General features: G+C 38.6%; 1 protein-coding gene across 3 annotated transcripts in view; it reads left to right on the top strand.

Annotated features, from left to right (window-relative positions):
• Nucleotides 1-25,911, top strand: part of LOC126182312 (helicase domino) — a 425,840-nt gene that overhangs the window by 78,951 nt on the left and 320,978 nt on the right. For all 3 annotated transcript variants that reach the window (XM_049924839.1, XM_049924841.1, XM_049924840.1), the window contains 3 exons: nt 2,975-3,177; nt 9,900-10,043; nt 25,636-25,795. In XM_049924839.1, the coding sequence (XP_049780796.1) occupies nt 2,975-3,177; nt 9,900-10,043; nt 25,636-25,795 (507 nt within the window). The remainder of the gene's footprint in view (nt 1-2,974; nt 3,178-9,899; nt 10,044-25,635; nt 25,796-25,911) is intronic.

The following is a 25,911-nucleotide window of genomic DNA, read 5'->3' on the forward strand; positions in this document are numbered from 1 at the left end:
TTATAGCATTTTATATCCTACGCACAGCCATGCGCAATAAGCCCATTTGTGTCCTTGCGCATTACAAAATGTGGCCATAACAATCAACGTATTTCATAAACAGTTCACGATATAGAAATGAGGTTTTTTTTTTTGCAAATGGTAGCAGGCAATGAGGCACATCTGTTGCATGATAAATAATCAGAACTGTTTCATTCACTGAAATATGGCAGTAACTTGTCCGCAGTAGTGACAGGTCGGCAGCTCAGAACACATGCAGATGTCCATAGCTCTGTAGGAGAACCCAAGCGGTGCCTGTGTACAAAGCCACAGCACCTAGAGAAAGGCATAGTGGGTCATGTATACATGTCTACAGCAGCAAAAGTGTTAAAAGGCAAATTGAAAAAGTATGTTTAAATGCGAACATTTTAGGTTAGGATTTATCATAAATGTTATTGACATTAAATGAAACAACAAGTTTACTGTTACCAGTCATTGTTTATTTATCTCCACTACATGTGTGTGTGTGTGGGTGTTTTTTGGGAGGGGGGTCGGGGGAGGGGGTGGGGGGGGGGGGGCGGTGCGGGAGGAACTTGTTGCACTGTCTAGTGGAGAAATGTTGTACAGGGTGAGGCAGCTAAGTCATAACACCCCTTGTATCTCCCCAACCATAATAGATACAAAGATGCCATTTGGACAGTGAGTTGCAGGGCCAGGGGCTACTTGAATACGTGACATTTCATGTTTGTGCTATTTTTTATTACAGAGATGTGAGGCCATCTTTGCTTTGTTTAAATGGAACCCTATGTTAAATTTTAGTGTAACATGATGGTCTTAAAAAGACGGTTTCAAATATGTGTATATCATAATATTTAGGTGAATAGTTTTTTGAGACACTGATAAGTTCTCATATGGTGTTCGTCCTTCGAAGTGGCATTGTCCAATGTGACCTTTCCTGTTGACCACTGAGGAACTTAACAGGGAAAGTGTTGTTTTCCTGCTTCTCGATAATGCCGCAAGGTGACACATGAGGTAGCTGGAGAGAAGGGTATAAATGTGCTGCTGGGGTAATGAGACATTACATTTCTGTCACAGTTTCTTGGAGCAGACATATACACCAACGAAGAAAAGTTAGATATGCTTCTAGTGTATGGTGAAAGCAGAAGAAATACTGTTAGAGCAATAAAGCGATATGGAGAGCTGTATCCTGATTATGAGCGACCTACGCGCCAGCTTCTTGCACTATTTGCAAGAAACTACTTGAATCGGGATCATGGAATGCCATACAGAGGACAAGGCAGAAAACTGCAACTGGCGAGGTAGATGAAGAGGGCATTCTAGCATTGGCGCATAACGACCCTACTGTTTCATCGCGACTTATCACTTCAGGATGTGGTATAAGTAAAAGAAGTGTTCTACGCATATTGCACCGGCATAGATTTCACCCATTTCACCTCTCATTACATCAAGCACTCTCCGGTGTGGATTTCTAACGGCACCAGGAATTTTGCTGGTTTGCTCTGCAGCGCCTAAAAGATGATTCAACATTTTTTCAACGGGTGCTTTTTACTGATGACGCGACTTCCACCAACCCCGGTAATGTGAATTTGCATCATATGCATTACTTGTCAATAGGGAACCCTAATTGGCTTTGACAGGTACAGCATCAACAACCGTGGAGTATTAAAGTGTGGTGCGGCATCATCGGAAAAGTCATTGTGGGGCCGTACGTCATTCCCAGTATACTAAATGGCAATAACTATACACAGTTCCTGCGAAACGTTCTGCCCACTTTGCTGGAAGAGTTACCACTAACTACACGTCCGTGCATGTGGTTCCAACATGACGGCTGTCCTACTCACTATTCCCATGTGGCTACAGAGCTGTTAAATGAAAAGTTCCTGGATTGTTGGATAGGACGATGTGCTGAAGTGAAGTGGCCAGCCCTGTCTCCTGATTTGACCCCTCTTGATTTTTTTCTGTCGGGAGCAATCAAACATAAAGTGTGTGCTCAAATACCAACTACACCAGACGATATGAAGCAATGTATCATTGAAGCATGTGCTGATATCTCGTTGACACCCTCACAGCTGTTCACCAATCATTCGAATGGCAACTACAAATGTGCATTGCAGCAGAGAGGAAGCATTTTGAGCACATTCTTCAGTAAAGTTTTGTATCTTGTACACTATGTATTTTGCATCTTTGTGTGTACTTGCTTCGTATTGTGATCAATAGTAAATATTTTCAAATAAAAAACAAATATGTACGAAATAATTTTGACGAGTAAGGGCCTCCTCATTTACATTTGTATTTCTGGTACTTAAAATGTATTAACATCTTGTAGTATTTTAATACTGTATGTTGTCTACTATTTTGGTATCACAGTTGTCAAATAACTGTATAATAGTTGTGCGACATCATCAGTTAATTTTTGCGCAAAATATCGCTGTATGTATTACTATTGTCGTGTAAATGGGCGTGTTTGTGTAAGGACGGACTTGCGACATTTACTGTGTACTCTACACAACAGGAAAGGTCGTATTGGACAATGCCACTCAAAGGGCGAACATGATACGAAAACATATATGTCTCAAAAGATATCTGTCTAAATATTATGATATATACATATTTGAAACAGTCTTTTTAAGCCCATCATGTTACCGTAAAATTTAACATAGGGTTCCATTTAAAAAAAAACAAAGATGGCCTCATATCTCTGTAATAAAAAATAGCACAAACATGAAATGTGATGTATTCAAGTAGCCCCTGTCCCTGTAACTCACTGTCCAAACGGTATCTTTGTATCTATTACGGTTGGGTAGATACAAGGGGTGTTATGACTTGCCTTCCTCACCCTGTATATGTGTTACATGTATGACATGGTATTTTTGTAAATGTACAAAAACTGACAATGTCCAAGACTGTAAAGTTTATGGACAAATAAGGTTATTATTATTATTATTATTATTATTATTATTATTATTCTTTGCAGATGAATTTCAACCAAACCAGAGTTCCACAGATGATGAGGAAACTATTGCAAAGGCCGAAGAAGATACTGAAACTCAAAATCATTCAGAAGAAATTGAGATGTTGAAAAGAGAATCAGAAATACCATTAGAAGATCTCCTTAAAGAGCTCCCAGAAGATTACCTCCAGAGCAGAGACACCAATAGTAATGAAGAATTTAAGAAGGCGCGTTTATTATATCTGATAAAATTCCTGTTTATTTGTCATCATATGCACATCTTTAACTGTATGGAAAAGCTGTTATTGTCCTCCTATTTCAACAGTACAACTTTCATAACTAATTAGAGGAAAGGATATGTGTTACCACTGAAAAGAAGTTGATTAAAATTTGTTTTACAGTGTGAGAGTGTGCCATGATTACTAGACTATAAGATGACCCTGAATATAAATAATCCTCCATTTTTTGATGAGGTTTCTTTAGAAATTTTTGTCTTGAATATATTCTGACTAATGAAAAATTATTAGTGATACAACGTATCTTAAGATCTGCGTAAAAAGTTAACATTATCTGCCGTAAACAGTCAAGTTTCGTGAGATAGATTAAATAGTGCATGTATGCAACTAGTTTTTCATCAAAGGCCACATGAAGTAGCTGAGCTACTTTGTTCTGCATCATAATGTTAGCCCTGCCCTCTTCATCATCGACGTGCTCCAACTTGCACTTGCTTTGAGTTCTGTAACACAAGCAGCTGTAAAATTCCTCTTCATCTTCTGTAGCTTCATTCAAATAATTTCTCGAATAATTGGGAAGTCTAAATTGCATTATTCTCCCATATACTGAACATTGTGCTGCTCCGGTTCATGAAACTTTCCTTGATCTGCCGAAAGTCAAATTTTCTTCCTACTGCATTGTTATTTGTGGCCTCTGCTTCATGAATAACTGTTAACTTAAAATTAGAGTCATATCGCGTGCATGAACCAGTTGTCAACTGCAATCTTGTAGATCCATGTTTCTCAAGCAAGGGCTGTGATTTGCATCCATAATCAGTTCATATACGTTACTTTTCTTACACAGAATTAAGTTATCTAAATAACAACAATCTGTTATTTTCTCTGCTCCCTAGTCCTAAATCTGCAGAAATTGATCCACTTCAGGTTAACAGTGTGATGCTACATTTATTGCCAAATCTTAAAATTAACAGTGCTGCTTCGTGCTATGTTTCGAGTGTTCTGTGAAGTCATACCTGTGTAAGAATTACTTTGTCTCCTGTAGAAATACATAGGCTTACTGATGCTGAGTATTTATCCATTTGTCGATTCAGTTCCAAGTACATTTAGATTTAAGCAAACTGCAGTTTACACTTGGCAGATATTTTAAAAAGGGGAGGGGGGGGGGGGATGAGACGTTGTGCAGGATGCATTTTCATGGTTGGAAACACAACTAAATTTGATGCCCTCTTACCTCGACCCTCCCACATTCAGCTAAGCTGCTGCCACCACACTTCATTCCACCCTTCTGAAATCATCAAATTATATCTGTGCAGGGCTGCAGCTACCAAAGCTTCATCTACAAATGTGCAGTGACCCCTTGTTTACTTTTTCTACAATTCCAAGATGACCCTATATTTTTATAGTGATGAATTCAGGGAAAAGACTCATCTTACAGTGGAGTAAATGTGGTATTGTACAAGGTATTCTTTAGCAAAAATTTTGATGGCTTCTATAATGTTCCAGCCGTTTTTCGTGAAATTAAATCTCTGCTGTAATCTTTTCATAGTGCATAAGTATTTAACAAAAATTGTCACTTTTTCGGTTTCCTCCTCTTTGTTTTCCCTCTACATCAGACACCTCAGCTGGTACATGACGACACCTGACTTGAACCCTAAGATAAATCCATTTACCACAGTAACATTTGTTTAATTTACTATCTCATATTGACAAGGAGTGTCAGTTCTGTCTTGGTTATTCAGTGAAGTTCATAATTTTTTACTTGTGAAGAGCAAAGGATGTTCCTATTCTATAGTTAAAATGTTATTACTCACTGTAGGAATTTTCATACATTTGCATTTAAATCATTACTGTTTGACTATGGCACTGCATTTGAAAGTTTTGTGAAGGTGATGCATGCAAATGCTTCAAAGTTTAAGCGCTGGCATGTAGATAGACACACAAACAAACACAAACATACACACAAAATTCAAGCTTTCGCAACCAACGGTTGCTTCATCAGGAAAGAGGGAAGGAGAGGGAAAGACGAAAGGATGTGGGTTTTAAGGGAGAGGGTAAGGAGACATTCCAATCCCAGGAGCGGAAAGACTTACCTTAGGGGGAAAAAAGGACAGGTATACACTCGCGCACAGACACATATCCATCCGCACATACACAGACACAAGCAGACATTTTTTGTCTGCTTGTTTGCTTTTTTACTTTGATCTCAAGTATCAATTAACTTGATAGTGTGGGGGCTGGTCTATTGTCCTTTTGAATTCTGTCTGTCTTTAAATTTTCCTGCAGCCTTCAGTTTGACTCTGAATTCAGAATAGGATTGTAGTCAAGTGACACAGTTACAATGGAGAATATTCATATTAACCAGGAACACTGGCATTTTAGACACATAGAAATCAAATTAATTTTGAATTGGAGTAGGGACTAAGAAAAGAAAAGAAGAATTAATTGTATGTAGATATAAGAGAACTGTAAACTTAGGCAAACAGCATTGTACCTAAATATTAGAAAATTGAGGTACAAAGGAAGGAGAAAAAATGAAAATATTAGTAAGTAGCAGCCACATAATCTCAAACCACCTCTTTCTCCCCAGTTATGTCACAAGGAACTGCTATTGGCTGTTGCACAAAGTTATACTAATCCTTCCTTAGCTTGCCTTTAAATCAGTTCATAAGAGTAGGAGAGAAGAGAGACATACTTCAAAAATACATGTCTCAGCTTTTGCATGTACATAGGAAAAGTGTTTGGGTGATGCAGAATTTGCTATAAAACTTTTTTTTATTTATAATGACATTGTCGGAAGGAAATACTAAAATTTCAGGCTGCTTCTTATTAACCCTCTCTATGTTCTGTGTTGAGAGAGGCTTTGTTGTCTTACTGCTTGCCTACTGTTAGCACATGTGCTGGAGGGTGGCATTCCAGCTGCTGTGAAATAATTTAAGAAACATTTGATAATTTTACAGTAAGGTATCTTCACTTGATAAACGATTGAATTTATTTTCATTATTCATCATACTTATTGTGCTGCATCCAATTAATTAAATCATTACACAATATTTTAAAAAGTTTGCGGAGGCAAAAACACTGCGTATGAAGTGTAGATAAGATATTGAAATTTTGTTTAAAATTGAGAGCAGAATGATATCTCATTTTTTATTGAGTTATTTGTTTTTATATCCGGCAGACAGTCCACAATGTGCCAATTTCCTTCTTTGCACACTGGGAATCGTGTGATCATAACAGTCATATTGTTTCATAAACAATTCAAGATATCAAAATGAGGTTTTTTGTAACTGATAGCACACAGTGAGGCACACTTGTTGTACAATAAATACTCAAAACTTTTTTGGTTCACTGAGATATGGAAATAACTTACCCACAGCAGTGAGAGGGTCGGCATTTAAACACATCAATAACACTTAAGGGAATCCCAACGTCTGAGTTTAAAAATATCCTCTACACCAGGGGAGTGGCGGAACATGAAGAGTTAATTCATAGCAGCTAAAGGGTTAACACCACACATCAGTTGAGTAAATGCTTTGATGTAAGGCAGGGATGGCTAAGACCTCTGAATGCATTTGGAGCTCTTGGCACATGTATGGACCTCTTCTCACCTGACTGCACACTTCCCCCACTACCAAGTCAAGCTGTCTGAGGGCGATGATGGGGAAAGTGTGAAAGTATTAAATTATTGTGTTAGACGGCAGTGCAGTCAAGCAATTTCTTGCAGTGCGATGTGGTTTCGTATTATACTGTTTTATGAAATTAGAAAATCTGAAGCTCTATACAACTCATAACAAAGAGTAATATTATATTGTTACTGACTTCTGCTATGAGAGAGAACACCTTCAAAAATAAAGCTGATTTGCAACTGCATTATATCAGTAATGTTGGGTGCATTGTGTTGTTCCCTGTAAAGTTCTTACAAACTTTAATCTTAGGTATAGAAAGACAAGCAAAACACAGTCTCCGTAGCACACCTTAGCAAAGGAATAAATGTTTCTTTCACATGTAGCTAGAATCAGATTTAATTATGTACAATTACTCTACTGACACTGCAATGACTACATTTCTCAACAATATAGGTCACAAATGAGAAAGATGTTCATTATTATTTAACAATTTTTAGTTCGCTGAAGATATAATAAAATTCATATGTCACAAAATGTCGGCACACGGACAGTTTCATTGTTTTGTATCACTCAGGTTGCCACATAGTCGTGAATTATTTACTTTAATATTCGAAAATAAAACCTTTCACACACATGTTAACTGAAACATAGATATCACATTTGCAGCCTCACAATGGGAATATAACGTAAAAAGTTGCAACTAAGAGTATTGGAATTGCTACATATACACAAATTTCTGTTGAAAATAAGGCATAACAACTTTTTAAGCCTGCCAGGTACAAATTATTCAACCAGTCTGTATATACTTCTTTCATAGTTATCAACGTACATTGTCTTCTGTTGCTTCTGTTCCACATGCTTTAATTTAAATTGCGTATACAGGGTGTCAGTTTATGTTTGAAGAGCTCTTTGTGCATGCGCAACAAATTGGAGTAGAGTGGGGGGGATACATTCTTTGCTTGCTTGACCTTCAGTAGTTCAGTCGATATGGAGCACTTCTTGTGAGTGGACCACAAATTCTGTGTGCAAGAATTTTACAAAAACAGTGATTTGGTGACTATATCATGGAGGAAATTTTGCAGTAATGTGGATTGCATAATGTAAATAATGTTCAGAGTGTTACCTTTATCTGGAAATGGAACAAAACATTTGAGGAGACTGGTTCAACAGTGACCAAAACAAAATCTGGGTAACCAAGAACAGGCAAATCATTGGAGAGTGTAAATCGGTGTGTTCTTTTCGGTCCTAACCTCTTGATTCTTAAGCATGCAACTTCTTTAAATGTGCTTAATTATCACTGCATCGAATTCTGCAAAAAGACTGTAAATTGGAGGAAGAATTAAGTCCTCAGGATGCCAGACATAGGTTGCATTTTGTTAATGATGTGGCTGAGTGCCCTTCATTTAAAATGTCTTGTTCACAGACGTACACATTTTTACCTCAACGGTCACATCAGTAAGCAAAATTGCCGCTACTGGAGTGCAGCAAATCCCAAACAGAAGCATGAGAAACCTCTTCATTCAAGAAAAGTTAATGTATGGGCTGTGACATTGGCTTGAGGGATAATTGGCCTGTACTTTTTCGAGGATGAGAGAGGTCGTGCAGTTACAGTGAATCCAGAGCATTGTGTGCCGATGTTGATGTTAAATGATGGTGCCTGAATTGCAAAACTTTCCTGGTTATAACCAAAGAACATGGTGTCATCAAGATGGAGCCACAGCACACATAACCAATGCATCTGTTTTTCGAGTTCATAAAATTTTCCATGGCAAATTGATCTCCAGGAGGAATGACGTAAATTGGCCTTGACACACTCGAGATTTGAATCTCAGGGATGTTTTCGTATGAGGATATGTCAAATCTAAACTGTATGTCAATAATCAGACTTCTCTGGAGCACTTGAAAGAAAATGTCCATAGTGAAGTGGCAGCCACCCCCATGTCTACATGTTGAGCAGTCGTGCAAAATTTTGCTCACCGTTTACATGAGTGCCGTAGGCATGCTGGATTGCATTTAAATGACATTATTTTTAAGAAGTAAATTCCTAAACTGTATATTTCAAAAATAAATAAAGATTTTGTCGATAGATTTGAAGCTAATTTTATTTCAATACGACAAATATAAACTTTTTTTGAGACACTCCGTAGAATTCCCCCTTTTGATACTTTATAATGTGTGTATCTTGCCAGTGTTTTATGTTTATCAAACGCTAAGAGGAAAGTGGAAAGATAAGAACTGTGAGAAACACAGGACATCAATAAGGAGACAGTGGCATCAGTCTCTAAGAAGACAAAAATGTTCAGTCCAGACGGTTGATAGGAATGCAGTATATGCTTTTGAAGCAACTTGTCCAATTACAGTATCATTTCCCTGCTACCTACATTCAGGGTACTAAAGACAATGCTCGCTTACAACAAACTCCCACTATGTAAATATAGCATTATAAAATCTTTACCCAAGATGGAATATTTGTTATGCTGCCGATCTCATTTTGAGAGTGGTGATATCAAAGGAACTGTGTGATTTGGAAATTGAGTAATTATGCTGTGCAATGAAAATTGTTAGGACTTAATTGTTTATGAATTATCTAAATGCAACAATTCTGTTAGAGCGACTTTAAAACTTTTTTGATAGCTGACTGAAAGTGTATTGAACCCTTAAGGCTTTCCCAATGTAGTAAATGTTGCTGAGGCTCAAGAGAGTTTTACTGTCTAGTGTTGCTTAAATTCACTGTAATTAATGGTGCTATTTTGTGAAACATGTCAGCATGCACTTTACCCAACACTAACGTAAACTTTAAATATTCTGCTGTCACCTTGGAAGCTTCTCCCTTCCTCCCTCCTTCCCTCCCTACCTCTTGACCTCTTCCTGCCTCTTTCTCCACTCCTTTATCCCAACCAATCCTTCCTCTTCCTCCCTTTTCACTTCTTCCTTCCCTTCCTCCATCCCTCTCACCATGTAATAAGAAATTTAGTATTTATGAGCCACTCAACACTTTTGAAAAACTTCTTCTGCTTTGACCTAAATTTTTAAATAAGAAGTATTGCAGTTACACAAAGACAGGACCGTTAATCTGGTTTTCTTTTATAGGATGAAACAGATTCTGAAAAAGCAGATGATGATGAATTCATTATTGAATCAGATAAAGAATCAACGGATGATGAAGAGACAATTCAAGAACAAGAAGCGACTGAAGGAAATGTTGACCATAAAAAAGAGTTAGCTGAATTACAAGTAAGCCTGTATTTCATTACAATGATGGTATGACATTTTATCCCACTTTCATTTCCCAAAGCCTGCAGTTATAAAGGAAGTATAGTGACAGTGCATCTGATGTGGTAGCTCAGTATATTATAAACTGTGTTCATACAAGCACCTAAGTTGTGTTTGAAAGTATGTATTGGAATGTGTACTTTAAACAGTTACCTCCTCATCTAACATAATGTACATAGTTTACGTTTCAGACAAGGCAGATAGCAAAGTTGATATAACCTCTCATATTCCTTCAAAAACTATAGTCTGTTATACCATTTAGTTTTACAATGATGTGATGTGATTATCTGTTTAAAAGACTCTCATTTTAATTCTCTCCCAGGGGCAAGTAACATGAAGACAAACACTCATTTTATCGTAATTTATTCATTTATTTGTTGGCCTATTGTATCACTTAGAGACTCTGCCTCTAAAAATGACTGACAAGGGAATCTCCCCATTGCACCCCCCTCAGATTTAGTTATAAGTTGGCATAGTGGATAGGCCTTGAAAAATGGAACACAGATCAATCGAGTAAACAGGAAGAAGTTGTGTGGAACTATGAAAAAAATAAGCAAAATATACAAACTGAGTAGTCCATGTGCCAGATAGGCAACATCAAGGACAATCTGAGCTAAGGAGTGCCGTGCTCCCGTGGTTAGCGTGAGCGGCTGCGGAAACGAGAAGTCCTTGGTTCAAGTCCTCCCTTGAGTGAAAAGTTTACTTTTTTTATCTTTGCAAAGTTATGATCTGTCCGTTCGTTCATTGACGTCTCTATTCACTGTAATAAGTTTAGTGTCTGTGTTTTGCGACCGCACCACAAAACAGTGCGATTAGTAGACGAAAGGACGTGCCTCTCCAATGGGAACTGAAAACATTTGATCACAAGGTCATAGGTCAACCAATTCCTCCACAGGAAAAAACGTCTGATGTATTCTATATGACACTGGTGACGGCATGTGCGTAACATAACAGGCTATGTTGTTGACCCACCTAACTTGTACACTTGGTGAATGGGTAAAAAGATTCTTCTACCTTGCCCGATTTAGGTTTTCTAGTGGATGAGATAATCACTCCCAAAAAAGTGATGAAAACATAACAGATGGACAGATAATAATTACCTGAAAATAAAAAATTAAACTTTTCACTCGAGGGAAGACTTGAACCAAGGACCTCTCGTTCCGCAGCTGCCCACGCTGACCACGGCGCTCCTTAGCTTATGCTCTCCTTGATGTTGCCTATGTCGAGCATGGACTACTCAGTTTGTATATTTTGCTTATTTTTTTCATAGTTCCACACAACTTCTTCCTGTTTTCTCGATTGATCTGTGTTCCGTTTTTCAAGGCCTATCCACTGTGCCAACTTATAACTAAATCTGAAGGGGGTGCGATGGGGAGGTTCCCTTGTGAGTCTAAAAACTGCTAACAAATTTAAGATGATGAGCACTAGTTGTAATAGTAAGCATTGCCTAAATAGATCAACATGTGAGAGAAAAAGTGTAAATTTTGAGAATTTATACTTCATTAGAGTTTAGACTCAAAGACTTTAGTCATTGGCTTTCCACAACCCCTTATTAATTTGACAAACATGTCTGATAATGTATATTAATATAATCTTTTTCTTCCTCCTCCTCCTCCTCAGCGTTTGTCCTGCTTACTGGCAGGGTCCGCTAATGTATATTAATTTAATAATAGAGGTGACACAATCAAGTGGCATTATGGCCTCACTAACCTATAATTTAATCATTGCTAATACTTGGTTTAAAAACCGTAAAAGAGAGTCATAGTCATAGAAAACAGTTGAAGACACTGGAAGGTACAGATAAATTATACACTGAAGCACTAAAGAAGCTGGTATAGGCATCCTATTCAAATGCAGGGATATGTTAACAGACAGAATATGGTGTTGCAGTCGGCATCGCCTGTATAAGACGACAAGTGTCTGGCGCAGTTGTTAGATCAGCTACTGCTGCTACAATGGAAATTTGTCAAGGTTTAAGTGAGTTTGAATGTGGTGTTTTAGTCAGCGCACGAGTGATGGGACACAGCTTTTCTGAGGTAGCGATGAATTGGGGATTTTCCCATACGGCCATTTCACAAGTGTACCATGAATATCAGGAATCCATGACACACAAAATCTCCGGCATCGCTGTCGCCAGAAAAAGATTCTGCAAGAATGTGGCAACTGAAGAGAATTGTTCAATGTGATGGAACTGCAATCCTTTCTGAAATTGCTGCAGATTTCAACGCTGGGCCATCAACAAGTGTCAGTGTGCGAACCATTCAATGAAACATCATCGATATGGGCTTTTGGAGCTGAACGCCCCCTCCTGTACCCTCGATGACTGCATGACACAAAGCTTTACACCTTATTTGGACCCATCAACACCAACACTGGACTGTTGATGACTGGAAACATATTGCCTAGTCAGACAAGTCTCGTTTCAAATTGTATCAAGCGGATGGATATGTATCGGTATGGAGACAGCCTCATGAACCCATGGACTCCACATGTTAGCAGGGGTTTGTTCAAGCTGGTGGAGGCTATGTAATGGTGTGGGGCATGTGAAGTTGAAGTGATATGGGACCCCTGATACATCTAGATACGACTCTTGACAGGTGACACATGTGTAAATGTTCTGTCTGATGACCTCCATCCATTCATGTCCATTGTGCATTCCAATGGACTTGGGCAATTCCAGTCAGACAATGCAACACCCCACACATCCAGAATTGCTATAGAGTGGATCTAGGAACACTATTCTGAATTTAAATACTTCGCTGGCCACCAAACTCCCCAGACATGAACATTATTGAGTATATCTGGGATGCCTTGTAACGTGCTGTTCAGAAGAGATCTCCACCCACTCGTTCTCTTACAGCTTTATGGACAACCCTGCAAGATTCACCCTGTCAATTCCCTACAGCACTACTTTAGACATTATTCGAGTCCATGTTGTGGCACATCTGCGTGCTCGGGGGGGGGGGGGGGGGGGGGGGGGGCTACACGATATTAGGGAGCTGTACCAATTTCTTTTACTCTTCAGTATATAATGGTAAGACGTTGATTTCAAAACATGGTAAGACAATGATTTCAGAACCAGATTTCCAGAGGCAGATGTGGATTCAGTTCATAATTTATTGGTAGGGACCTGAAAAATTCACCTTTCACAATAAATGCTATTTCTGCCTCAAAATGAAAAAAAAAATGTAATAGAGACTGTTCATAGCAAATTGTATCCAGGTGAACTATTTTACATGAGGTAGCTTGAACGAGCTTTATTTTCTGCATGTAAATATCAAAAAAGTAACCAATTTTCCATTATTGATATTGCACATCGCCTGGTTAAGCCCCGTGAGTAAAGATAATGTGCGTAAGAAAGTGTTTATCAAATGAAAAGTGCATGTACACAACAATGTATCAGTGCACTTGATGCTCAGGTGCCTTGACACCTGTGGGCAGTTGAATGGCCTGTATAAAATACATGTTGCAAAATTCAATGTAGTACCCACCTATGGGACCTATCATCTTAGAACAAAGAAAAGCATGTGCTTGTTTGTCTGCTACAGCTCAGACGTTTATATAATGTGGACAGTTTTAGTGTGCCAGTTTTAGGCAATGGGTTTTTTGAGCTGTAGTTGTGTCAGACACTGCTAGATGTCAGGTGTGAACTACCATGGTTTACAGTACTGCACCAACCTCAACAGGTAGTTGTGTGGTAGCTGTTCCCAAATGCTTTATGCTGTACACTGCCTGTTGCTTTCTTTTCTTGTTTTGAAATTAGTGAAAAGACTTAAAATTGGTCCATCACTGGTTTCGATTAAGACTCTCATTACACCAGAAGCTGTCAGCAATCCCAGTAACATTATGTCAGTTCTATTTTTACAGAAGATAGGTGTGAGAGGGAGGCAGAGCTTGTTTTCATGCACCATTCTTCTCCTTATGACACTCAAAATTTTAGTGTGCTTACTGTTGTGACTGATTCCCACTTAATAGTGTGTGCATTCTGCACTACAGTGACTGAAAAACAAAGCCAGTCAACTATATTTCGACTGCATTTAAATTCTTCCCATAATATGCGAATAGCTATTTTCAGTTCTACTTCTATGTTAAGTACCTGGTGTGTTGTCAAGTATGTGTCACAAAAGGTCAAATTAATATTTTCACATTTTTAATCGTCAGATTGTGAGGGGAAAAGAGGTAGAATGTCCAGAAAGACCTTAAACTGGAGACATTACTAGTTCACTGATGAGAAAATGTGCTTCTCAACAGAAAGGTGATTTGTTGAAAGCTTAAATACAGCCCAAATAAGGAAAAAAGGCCATTTCGGAAAGAAAGAACTGTTGAAAATTTTTCTAAAACAGAAATTCCAGTCAAAAAGTTCCCCAATCAGTACTTTTTTAACAGTAGCTTTCAAAGCAATAAGGCTTGTCTTCACTCATGTAGCATAACATTTTAAATTTGTATGTCAAATTTTGCACAAAATACAGGTTAAATGTTTCCAAGGGAAGCATACTGCAGCAATCGACTGACTGGAAAAAGGAGAAGGAATATGGTAGGAAATGAATGGATAGCTTTGAGAGATGAGATACAGGAATCAGCGGAGGATCAAATAGGCAAAAAGACTCTGCCTAGTAGAAATACTTGGATAACATGCACCTTATTAAATCTGACTGACAAAAGGAGAAAGTGTAAAAAGGTAGAAAATCAAAAAGGAAAAAGGAAATAAAGAAGTCTGAAAAAAAAAAAAACGAAATTGATGTGAAATCCAAAGTAGGAAAGAAGGATTGGCTGGATGAGAAAGGCAAGGTTATAGAAGCATACATGATTAGTGGAAACATAGATGCTGCCAATAGAAAAATTGTGAAAGTTTACACCAAAAAATTATATGTTTAGGGAAAAAATCATAACTTTTTTCCAGTTGTTATTTTAAAGTGATTGTAGAGCAATAGTCACAAAACTTGGGAGAACATGTGATAAAAACACCACATTTATGTACTCAACAGTTCCTGAGAAAACTGGGGTATTTATATAGCCAATTTAACATTGTACGACTCCCCTTAATTTTGATCCCCACCTCAGTAGTTTCTCGAACTTGGTCTATAGCTTCCTGGGTGTAAGCATTGAATATAAGAGGAGAGAGAGCACATCCTTGCCTTACCCCTTTTCTAATATTTACTTCTTGTTCATGGTGACAGTTCCTAATCACTGCCACCTCATTCTTATAGAAACTGAGTATCAAACGGATGTCTTTGCACTTTATTCCAATTTTCCTCAGCACTCTGAACATCTCTTGCCAGATAACGTTATCAAATGCCTTTTCCATGTCTACAAAGGCAATATAAGTTGGTTTATTTTTCTGTAATTGCTTTTCAATAATGAGTCTCAGTGCCAGAATCGCCTCTCTTGTTCTCAATCCCCTTCTGAAACCAAACTGATCTTCACTCAGCATATCGTCCACCTTCTCTTCAGAACTGTTTTTATGAGAATTTTTTATGCATGTGATATTAGACTTAGCGTTTGGTACTGTTTGCATTTTGTAGCTGCTGCCTTCTTTGTTATAGGAACATTGATACATTTCTGGAAGTCTGTCGGTATCTCTCCTGTGTTATAGATGGACCTAATAAGTTTAAGCAGCATCATTTACATGCTGTCACCAGCATTCTTTATTAGTTCTCCAGGGATGTCATCAATACTCGTTGCTTTGTTGCCCCGTGGTTCTTTTAGAGCTCTGTCAAATTCTTCTTGCTGAATGCCATCTCCCTTGTCATCTTCATCTACTTGCTCTTCTCTTCCTATTACTTCCTCTGAAAGAGGTGTTCCGGCATAGTTCTAGTTCCCATTTAATTTTCACTGGCTTCTTCTTCAAACGTTTGAATCTCAATGAACTTTTCATTAGGACCAGGTTATGATCACTGCCTATGTCTGCAGATGGATAGCTCCTGCAATCTTTTATCTGGTTCCTAAAATGTGCTTTCACTAGAATGTAATCAATCTGTTGTCTCCTCAGGTCTCCAGAGGCCGCCCATGTGTATCTTCTTTGTTTGTGATGTTGGAAAAGTGTGTTCGCAACAACTAGTAGGTTTCTCGAGCAGAACTCGACAAGTCAGTCTCCTCTTTCATTTCTTCTTCCAAGTCCATATTTGCCAAAAATTCCTTCCTCCAGTTCTTCACCCACAATCGCGTTCAGTCCCCCATTGCAATCAGGTTTTCATCTCCCTTAACATTTCTCATCACATTACTTATTTCTTCATATATTTTGTCAATGACTACATCTTCTTCTTTGGGTACTGGCATGTATATTTGTATTATCACAGTGTCCTTTGGTTTAGTTTCAAGTCTGACTAGTATTGTTCGAGAGCTATATTGCACATATCCCTTGACACATGAGCAATAGATTTTCCTCAATTATTCCAACTCCTCCCATTCCTGGTCTATCTTGGTAAGTTCCAGTGAGAATGACTCTGTATTCTCCAGACCAGAAATCACCTGGTTGGGGCCATCTCATCTCCGATATGCCTAGGATATCGATTTCCAGTCGTTCCATTTCAAGTTTTACATTTTCTAGCTTGCTACACTGAAGCAGTGTTATCACATTCCAAGTGGCTACGTTAAAATTGGGATTCTTTTCCTTCACGTTGTCTATATCTTTTGCAGTCCCCACCCGGAGATCCGATTGGGGGACTATTTTATTTCCAGAAAATTTTACAGAAGATACTGACATGGTTTACTTCTGATGCTTGGGATAACCATAGTTCTTTAATATGGTGGTTTCCTGTTGCCTTCCACATCCTATGTCGTTGACCATTAGCTGGTTCTTCCACCTTTGGAAATGATTTCTCATTTCCAGGGCAACAGGGTGCCCTGTCCAGCAAATGCTGGGGTGATGACTTATCTCGGTCATCCCTCGGTCCCTGTCTACTTTAGCCATCACATGAAGTGAAGTGACGTTGCCCACTCTCTACTGCGTGGAGGTGTAGATCAGGAGTTTCCCTTCATCGGGTCTAGGACCTTAACGGCATTTTGTAGTCCCCTCCAGTACTTTAGAGAGGAATATAACAAGGATAAAATACAGGGAGAAAAAGCTTATCTACAATTTGTACAGAAATCAGATCACAGTTGTTGAGAACTGCGGGTCACGAAAGCAAGTGATGATTGAGAAAGGAATGAGACAGGGTTGTAGCCTACCCCAATGTAATTCAATCAGTATGTTGAGCAAGGAATAAAGGAAGCCGCGAAGAAATATGGAAATGGAATGCAGGTTCAGAGAGAAGAAATAAGAACTTTGAGGTTTGCTGCTGATATTGTAATTCTGTCAGAGACAGCAAATGATTTCGAAGAGCAGTTGAATGGAATATATAGTTGCTTGAAAAGAGATTTTAAGGAGGACACCAATTAAAGTGAAACAAGATAATGGAATGTAGTCAAACTAAATTAGGTGATGCTGAGGGAATTAGATTAAGAAATGAGAAAGTAAACTTTTGTCAGTGAATTTTGTTATTTGGGTAGCAAAATAACTAATGATGGCTGAATATACAACATGTGCTGGCAGTAACAAGGAAAGTATTTCTGAAAAAGGAGAAATTTGTTAACAAATAATATAAATTTTAGTGTCCAGAAGTCTTTTGTGATAGTATTTGTTTGGAGTGGTACCTTATACTGAAGTGAAGTGAAATGTGGATGATAAACAGTTCATTTATAAAGAGAATAGAAGTTTTGAATTTTGCTGCTTCAGGAGAATGCTGGAAGTTACACTGTTAGATTTAGTAACTAATGGACAGATATAGAATCAAATTGCAGAGAATAAAAATTTATGCCACATCTTGACCAAAAGAAGTGGGCATATCCTGAGCTGTCAAAGAATATTCAGTATGGGAATGGAAGACTGTAAGGGGGGGGGGGGGGGGTGTATTGTATGAAGAGACCAAGACTTGCCTATAGTAAGCAGGTTCAGATGGTTTAGATTGCAGTAATTATTTAGAAATGAAGAGACTTGCACAGAGTAGATTACTGTGGAGATCTGCATCAAACAAGTCTTCAGACTGATGACAACAACAACAACCACCACCACCACCACCATTGCTACTGACAGTACGATATTTCAGATTCCTTCAGTTATTTTCCTAATTTCAGAGGTTGATACATTTGGAACCAAACTTTCATTTAGCAGCATAATGTGTGCTGAAATGAATGTACCAGCATTTTTAAACTGTCAAGCCAGTACTCTTCATGGCTGGACTTGGTGGCACCACCCCTCATTCTTTTCAAAATTCAATTTGCCTCCTAGCATTTTAGTACAAACTTTTAGGTATCTTCACATCCAAATAATCCCCACTATTGTTTTTCTCAGTTTCATTGCCTCAGAATAATAATGTGAACAAGGAGATGTGTATTTTCCTCTCTCCTTTCTAAGTTGCCAATTCTTTAACACTTATGAAAGTAGTTACCTCTTTTTCCTTATTTGGAAGTAAAATTGTTCTTACTGTGTGGCCTATGGATTTAAGTAACTGCAGATATTAACACAAGCTTCTTCACTGTTTGAATCCTGTCTGGCAGACATTTGTAGTCTTTCACATTTAGATGAATCAGTTATACAGTCGTATCAATGTGTAACTTATTCATATGAATCTATGGTACTTTCTCTTTGCAGTAAGCTTTCAGATATACATGTTGTCAGACATCCTTATAGATTCAAGTTGACACAGCAACACGATGAAGTTTGAACAGTTACCAGTATTGAGAGTCACAATTACTTCATTACGGAAGTGCAGAAACTATCTTTCATCTGCTCAGTTTGTTGATTTGCTGAGAATAGTCAGTTTGCTTATGATTCAAGAAATAACACTGAAACCTATTTACTTTTTATTTAGTTATTTATCAAAAGCTATTGTCCATTTGTGCTCCAGCAATGTCAAAACAGAAAAAAACGAGCTCAACTCAAATTATATTTATTCATACTACATAATTTATACAACAGGAACAGGTCAGGGGAGGGGGGGGGGGGGGGAGAGAAAAAAAAAACACTCTTATTTAATGTCACTGCCACCTTGGCAGTAGTGCACTTGTCTCTAATCACCCTGCCAACTAAAATGTTGCCCTCCCCCAAAAGACGTGATTTCAGTTTTAGTCAGTTAGTCTGATATTCAGATACTTTTATTGTTGCTATTGAATTCTTTACAGACGAATGGAAAAACTGATAGAAGCCGACCTCGGGGAAGGTCAGTTTGGATTCCGTAGAAATGTTGGAAGAACACATGAGGTAATACTGATCCTGCAACTTATCTTAGAAGAAAGATTAAGGAAAGGCAAATCTACATTTCTAGCATTTGTAGACTTAGAGAAAGCTTTTGACAATGTTGACTGGAATACCCTCTTTCAAATTCTAAAGGTGGCAGGGGTAAAATACAGGGACCGAAAGGCTATTTACAATTTGTACAGAAAGCAGATGGCAGTTATAAGAGTTGAGGGACATGAAAGGGATGCAGTGGTTGGGAAGGGAGTGAGACAGGGTTGTAGCCTCTCTCTGATGCTATTCAATCTGTATATTGAGCAAGCAGTAAAGGTAACAAAAGAAAAGTTCATAGTAGGTATTAAAATCCATGGAGAAGAAATAAAAACTTTGAGGTTCGCCGTTGACATTGTAATTCTGTCAGAGACAGCAAAGCACTTGTAAGAGCATTTGAATGGAATGGACAGTGTCTTGAAAGGAGGGTATAAGATGAACATCAACAAAAGCAAAATGAGGATAATGGAAAGTAGTCGAATTAAATCATGTGATGCTGAGGGAATTGGATTAGGAAATAAGACACTTAAATTAGTAAAGGAGTTTTTCTATTTGGGGTGCAAAATAACTGATGATGGTCGAAGTAGAGAGGATATAAAATGTAGACTGGCAATGGCAAGGAAAGTGTTTCTGAAGAAGAAAAATTTGTTAACATCTAGTATAGATTTAAATGTCAAGAAGTCGTTTCTGAAAGTATTTGTATGGATTGTAACCATGTATGGAAGTGAAACGTGGACGATAAATAGTCTAGACAAGAAGAGAATAGAAGCTTTCGAAATGTGGTTCTACAGAAGAATGCTGAAGATTAGATGGGTAGATCGCATAACTAATGAGGAGTTATTGAATAGAATTGGGGAGAAGAGGAGCTTGTGGCACAACTTGACTAGTAGAAGGGATCGGTTGGTAGACTAGTAGAAGGGATCGGTTGGTAGGACGTGTTCTGAGACATGGAGGGATCACCAATTTAGTACTGGAGGGCAGCTTGGAGGGTAAAAATTGTAGAGGGAGACCAAGAGATGAATACACTAAGCAGATTCAGAAGGATGTAGGCTGCAGTAGGTACTGGGAGATGAAGCAGCTTGCACAGGATAGAGTAGCATGAAGAGCTGCATCAAACCAGTCTCAGGACTGAAGACCACAACAACAACAATTTGAATAATCTTTAACACAGCTTGAGATTTTAGTGATACTTGAGAAAGCTGAAAATGTGTAATTAGCAAATCACTGCATTTACTGACACATGAAGTTAGCAAAGTCGAGTAAAATGTTTGAATTGTTTCATATTCGAAATGGTCACAGCATGTGATAGCATTACAGATACTAGTGGCTTGACCGATTTTTCATACTGTATTCATCTTATCTCCAAACATACAAACAATAAGAGAGTACAAATACAGCCCTTCAACAATTTTTTTTCCACTCCTCAGTAGTTGTTCTCATCCCAGGTGGAAGGACTGCATCCTTATCTTGTCTCCTGGAGTTTGTGTGTACTCTCCTTTTCTCCATTCTTATTAATTTTTGCCTTTGTTCCTTTACAGTCAAAACTAACACATTCAAGGTACATATAAACAGTGTTGGGAATTTTGTAATTTTGTGGGTAGTATTAGTCTGATGTGCACGATTTTTCATTCTTGTATTGGTAAACTTGTGCGGAATGTTTCAGTACAGTGGCAATCATATTGGATGTTTAATCTGCTGTCAGTTGTCAAGAACGTTCCATGTGTTTCCTTATGAATGGTGATAATGATTTGTTACAGAAATAGATCAGGGAATTTGCATTTAATTTTGCCGAGACAATGGAATAAAATGTAGCAAAATTTAATAAATGTTGAATATTGCTTTTGGTTAGTCTGCTGTGAGTAAAACAGGAATTTGTGAGTGGTATGAGGAATGAGGAATCTATCCTTTGGTTACATTGTTGATATCCCTACCTGCAGTTCCCTTTGTTTGATTTAGTTGAAGATGACGAGGATTCTGCCCCAGCACATCAACTACTGATGAAAATATGGAAAAAGTGAAAGAAATAATTACGAATGGGCACTGGATCACAATCAGAGAAATTGCTAACAATGATGGCAGATCAGTTGAGTCGTGACACAAAATCTTTTTGCATATGAAATGTATGATAGCAAAAGTTGTATCAAAGATGTTGAATTTTGAGCAAAAACTGTGGCGAATGCTAGTTGCTCAGGAGTCACGATGATGCAGAACTACTGAAATGTGTCGTAACAGGTGATGAAACATGGGTGTTTGGATGTGACATAAAAACTAAGACTCAGTCATCCCAGAGGAGGTTTCTGGAATGTCAAGACCAAAGTGTGTTCGAATTTGAATGTTATGCTCACCGTTTTCTTCAATTGTAATGGGATAGTGCATCACGATTTCTTGCCAAAAGGTCAAACAATCAGTAAGGAGTACTACCTACAAGTTCAAGGTTGTTTGCAGGAATCAGCCTGAAAAAATGCTAGGATTTGCAGCATCTTAATTCATGGCTTTTGCACCACAATAATGCACCTAATCACACTTCAATTCTTGTCCCTGAATTTTTTTTGTAAGAAACAACGCTGTAATGATGCCCCAGCCTCCGTATTCTCCAGATATGACCCCATGTGACATTTTTTCTGTTTCCAGAAATGAAGAGAACTGTAAAGGACCGTTGTTTTATGAGCATAGATGAGGATAAGATGAGACTGCAGCTGTTTGCTCCAGTCGTAGTTTGCTTTCTTCCATTCTTACCCGCAGTAGGGATTGTCAGTCTGGGGTAATTCCCCAGGAGCTAAATGTGTTTTCAGATGGCAGAAGAAGACAATCAGGTGTTTTGAAGGATTATGTCTGAGGGAGTCCTGCAGAAACCACTTTAAATGTCTCGGCATAATGACAATACTTAGCCTATATATGTTTGATGTATGCCAGAGAAGATCTGAAAAAATTTGACTTGAGATTTGAGGTGCATGTACACAACACCAGAAATAGTCACTTCTTGGATTTGCCTTCCTCAAGACTTGCCATAGTCCATAATATCTATAAATAATTTAGTATAACATTTTTCAATAAGTTACCATATTCAGCTCATACGGTGCTGCTAAATAAATATAAGAGCATAGGAAAGGGGAAAGAGAAAGGCAGAGGGGGAGAGCGGGAAGAGTGTCCCATGCACTATTCACGAGTGGAACAGGGTTGGAGGTATTAAATAGTGGTACCGAAAGTATCCTCCACCACACGCCAGTAGGTGGCTTGCGAGGTATGATGTAGATGTAGATGAATTGAAACAATTGTATGTAATGTCAGTAGCAGCAAGCAATGTGTGAGACATGTATGTAAACTACTTGTGTCAGAATTAAATGACGCAATGTAGAAAAGCAACTGGAGTCACTCAACAGAGGAAAGTCCACTGGACCTGACGGGATACCAATTCGATTCTACACAGAGTACGCGAAAGAACTTGCCCCCCTTCTAACAGCCGTGTACCGCAAGTCTCTAGAGGAACGGAAGGTTCCAAATGATTGGAAAAGAGCACAGGTAGTCCCAGTCTTCAAGAAGGATCGTCGAGCAGATGCGCAAAACTATAGACGTATATCTTTGACGTCGATCTGTTGTAGAATTTTAGAACATGTTTTTTGCTCGAGTATCATGTCATTTTTGGAAACCCAGAATCTACTATGTAGGAATCAATGTGGATTCCGGAAACAGCGATCGTGTGAGACCCAACTCGCTTTATTTGTTCATGAGACCCAGAAAATATTAGATACAGGCTCCCAGGTAGATGCTATTTTTCTTGACTTCCGGAAGGCGTTCGATACAGTTCCACACTGTCGCCTGATAAACAAAGTAAGAGCCTACGGAATATCAGACCAGCTGCGTGACTGGATTGAAGAGTTTTTAGCAAACAGAACACAGCATGTTGTTATCAATGGATAGACGTCTACAGATGTTAAAGTAACCTCTGGCGTGCCACAGGGGAGTGTTAGGGGACCTTTGCTTTTCACAATACAGGGCTATTACAAATGATTGAAGCGATTTCATAAATTCACTTTAGCTCCATTCATTGACACGACATACAACAGATACGTAGAAAAACTCATAAAGTTTTGTTCGGCTGAAGCCGCACTTCAGGTTTCTGCCGTCAGAGCGCTCGAGAGCGCAGTGAGACAAAATGGCAACAGGAGCCGAGAAAGCGTATGTCGTGCTTGAAATGCACTCACATCAGTCAGTCATAACAGTGCAACGACACTTCAGGATGAAGTTCAACAAAGATCCACCAACTGCTAACTCCATTCGGCGATGGTATGCGCAGTTTAAAGCTTCTGGATGCCTCTGTAAGGGGAAATCAACGGGTTGGCCTGCAGGGAGCAAAGAAACAGTTGAACGTGTGCGGGCAAGTTTCACGCGTAGCCCGCGGAAAATTGGCTCATGCCACAACTGAAGACCGACAGCGCCGACTTCATCTTTCAACAGGATGGTGCTCCACCGCACTTCCATCATGATGTTCGGAATTTCTTAAACAGGAGATTGGAAAACCGATGGATCGGTCGTGGTGGAGATCATGATCAGCAATTCATGTCATGGCCTCCACGCTCTCCCGACTTAACCCCATGTGATTTCTTTCTGTGGGGTTATGTGAAAGATTCAGTGTTTAAACCTCCTCTACCAAGAAATGTGCCAGAACTGCGAGCTCGCATCAACGATGCTTTCGAACTCATTGATGGGGACATGCTGCACCAAGTGTGGGAGGAACTTGATTATCGGCTTGATGTCTGGCGAATCACTAAAGGGGCACATATCGAACATTTGTGAATGCCTAAAAAAAACTTTTTGAGTTTTTGTATGTGTGTGCAAAGGTAATGACAGTGGCACGTAAAGTGCCCTCTGCCACACACCGTTGGGTGGCTTGCGGAGTATAAATGTAGATGTAGATGTAGATGTAGAATAAAAATATGTACTTGCCGCCAATATTAAGCTTCATTGCTGTTTCACTTCACATATTCCTTCCAATCAACCTATTTTTCTACTGAGAAGGACTAGATTGCCAAATTTCGGGTTCTTCTTGTAGTGCTGTGATAATTTCTTCAAAGGACATGGCTCGCTTCTTGCTGCATGCTTGAGAAACACAAAGTGGTTTGTGTTGCACTCGCATGCTGCTGTCTGCTGTTACTGTCAGTTACCTGTATCTCCCAAAACACTTGCCACTAGGTCTCGTCAGTGTCAAATAGGTTTGTGTTGCATGCTGTGGAGCAAACAGCATTAAGTGCTGCCCACACTGCTCCACTCAGGCCTTGGTCTAAGTGCATATTCCTATACTCATAAATTTACACTTGTGGGATTATACAAATGTACATTTGTATTTTAATATGTAATTGCTTTGTAGTAAACACAAATGAGAACAGCATAAAGTATTTGTCAGTGCTTTAAAATAACATTACTGACATATGTATACAAACATATAGTCTCATATTGCACAAACATAGTCCCATAGTGTCAAATTAATCTGGGTAGGACAAGGTTTTGTGTCATATGACTTTTTCATGTTTATGTATGTGTGCTGCTGCAAAAGTAATGTTATTTTAAACTGGCAACAAATATAGAATGTTGTTCTTGCTCGTGTTTACTATAACAGTGGTTCTTATTAAAATTACAGATGTATATTTGTATACAACCACATGGGGTCATCATCGTCATGTTGAACAATTTCCAGCCCCAGGCAGGCTCTGTTTGGAACATAAACTTTGCCTAGTCCTCTTTTCCCAGCATCTTCCAGTGTTCATTGTGCTCCAGTCCTTGCTTCTTTTTTCAACACACTGCTCCACACCTTTCAGCCATTTGCCCCTTTGCCTCCCTCATGGTCATTTCCTGTGCACCTCAATTTCATGTAACTTCTTGGGAATTCTCTTGTTTTCCAATCTCTTTAAGTGCTCATACCACACACATGGTGTGATGGCGTAAATTTACAAGCATGAAATATGCACTTGAAAATGGCAAACAACTGAAGTCAGCTGTTCATGGTGATTTTATAACAGCCAGGATGGCAAATGAAATCGTACTTCCATAAATTTATGGCTGCTGCATGCAAACTGAAAAACTAGATTTTCTTACAGACTTTTCTAAAAAAAGAAAATCTGAAATTAGCGTTGGTATATTTTCTCATTTTTTCCCTTCCTTCCTATCCATCTATAACCTTCATTTGTTTATGGCTTTTGTAACTCATAGGTTTACATATGTGTTACCATGCAGTTTATATGTGATTCTGTGTCTTACATTTCTATTGCTTAACTTGTCACTGTGTTCTCAAAACAGGCAGAGAGTGAATTGAGCATTGAAGATCTCCTGGCCAAATACAAAGGTTCACTGTCAGCGGATGATACTGTGGAAACGGAAGTTAATGAAATGTCAGAAGTAGACACAGAAGAAGATGATGAAGATGACAACGATGATGTCGACAATGATGACGACAATGGTAGGTTTCTGTTTATGTGATAGTGGTAATTTCACTAAGGGAGAATGATGTTTATTCTTTCGAAGTGTTATTATTAAGATGATTATTATTAAGCACAATGGATTCACATTTCACAC

The sequence above is a fragment of the Schistocerca cancellata genome, chromosome 1 (genome assembly GCF_023864275.1).
Source record: "Schistocerca cancellata isolate TAMUIC-IGC-003103 chromosome 1, iqSchCanc2.1, whole genome shotgun sequence".
In the NCBI taxonomy this organism is placed as follows: domain Eukaryota; kingdom Metazoa; phylum Arthropoda; class Insecta; order Orthoptera; family Acrididae; genus Schistocerca; species Schistocerca cancellata.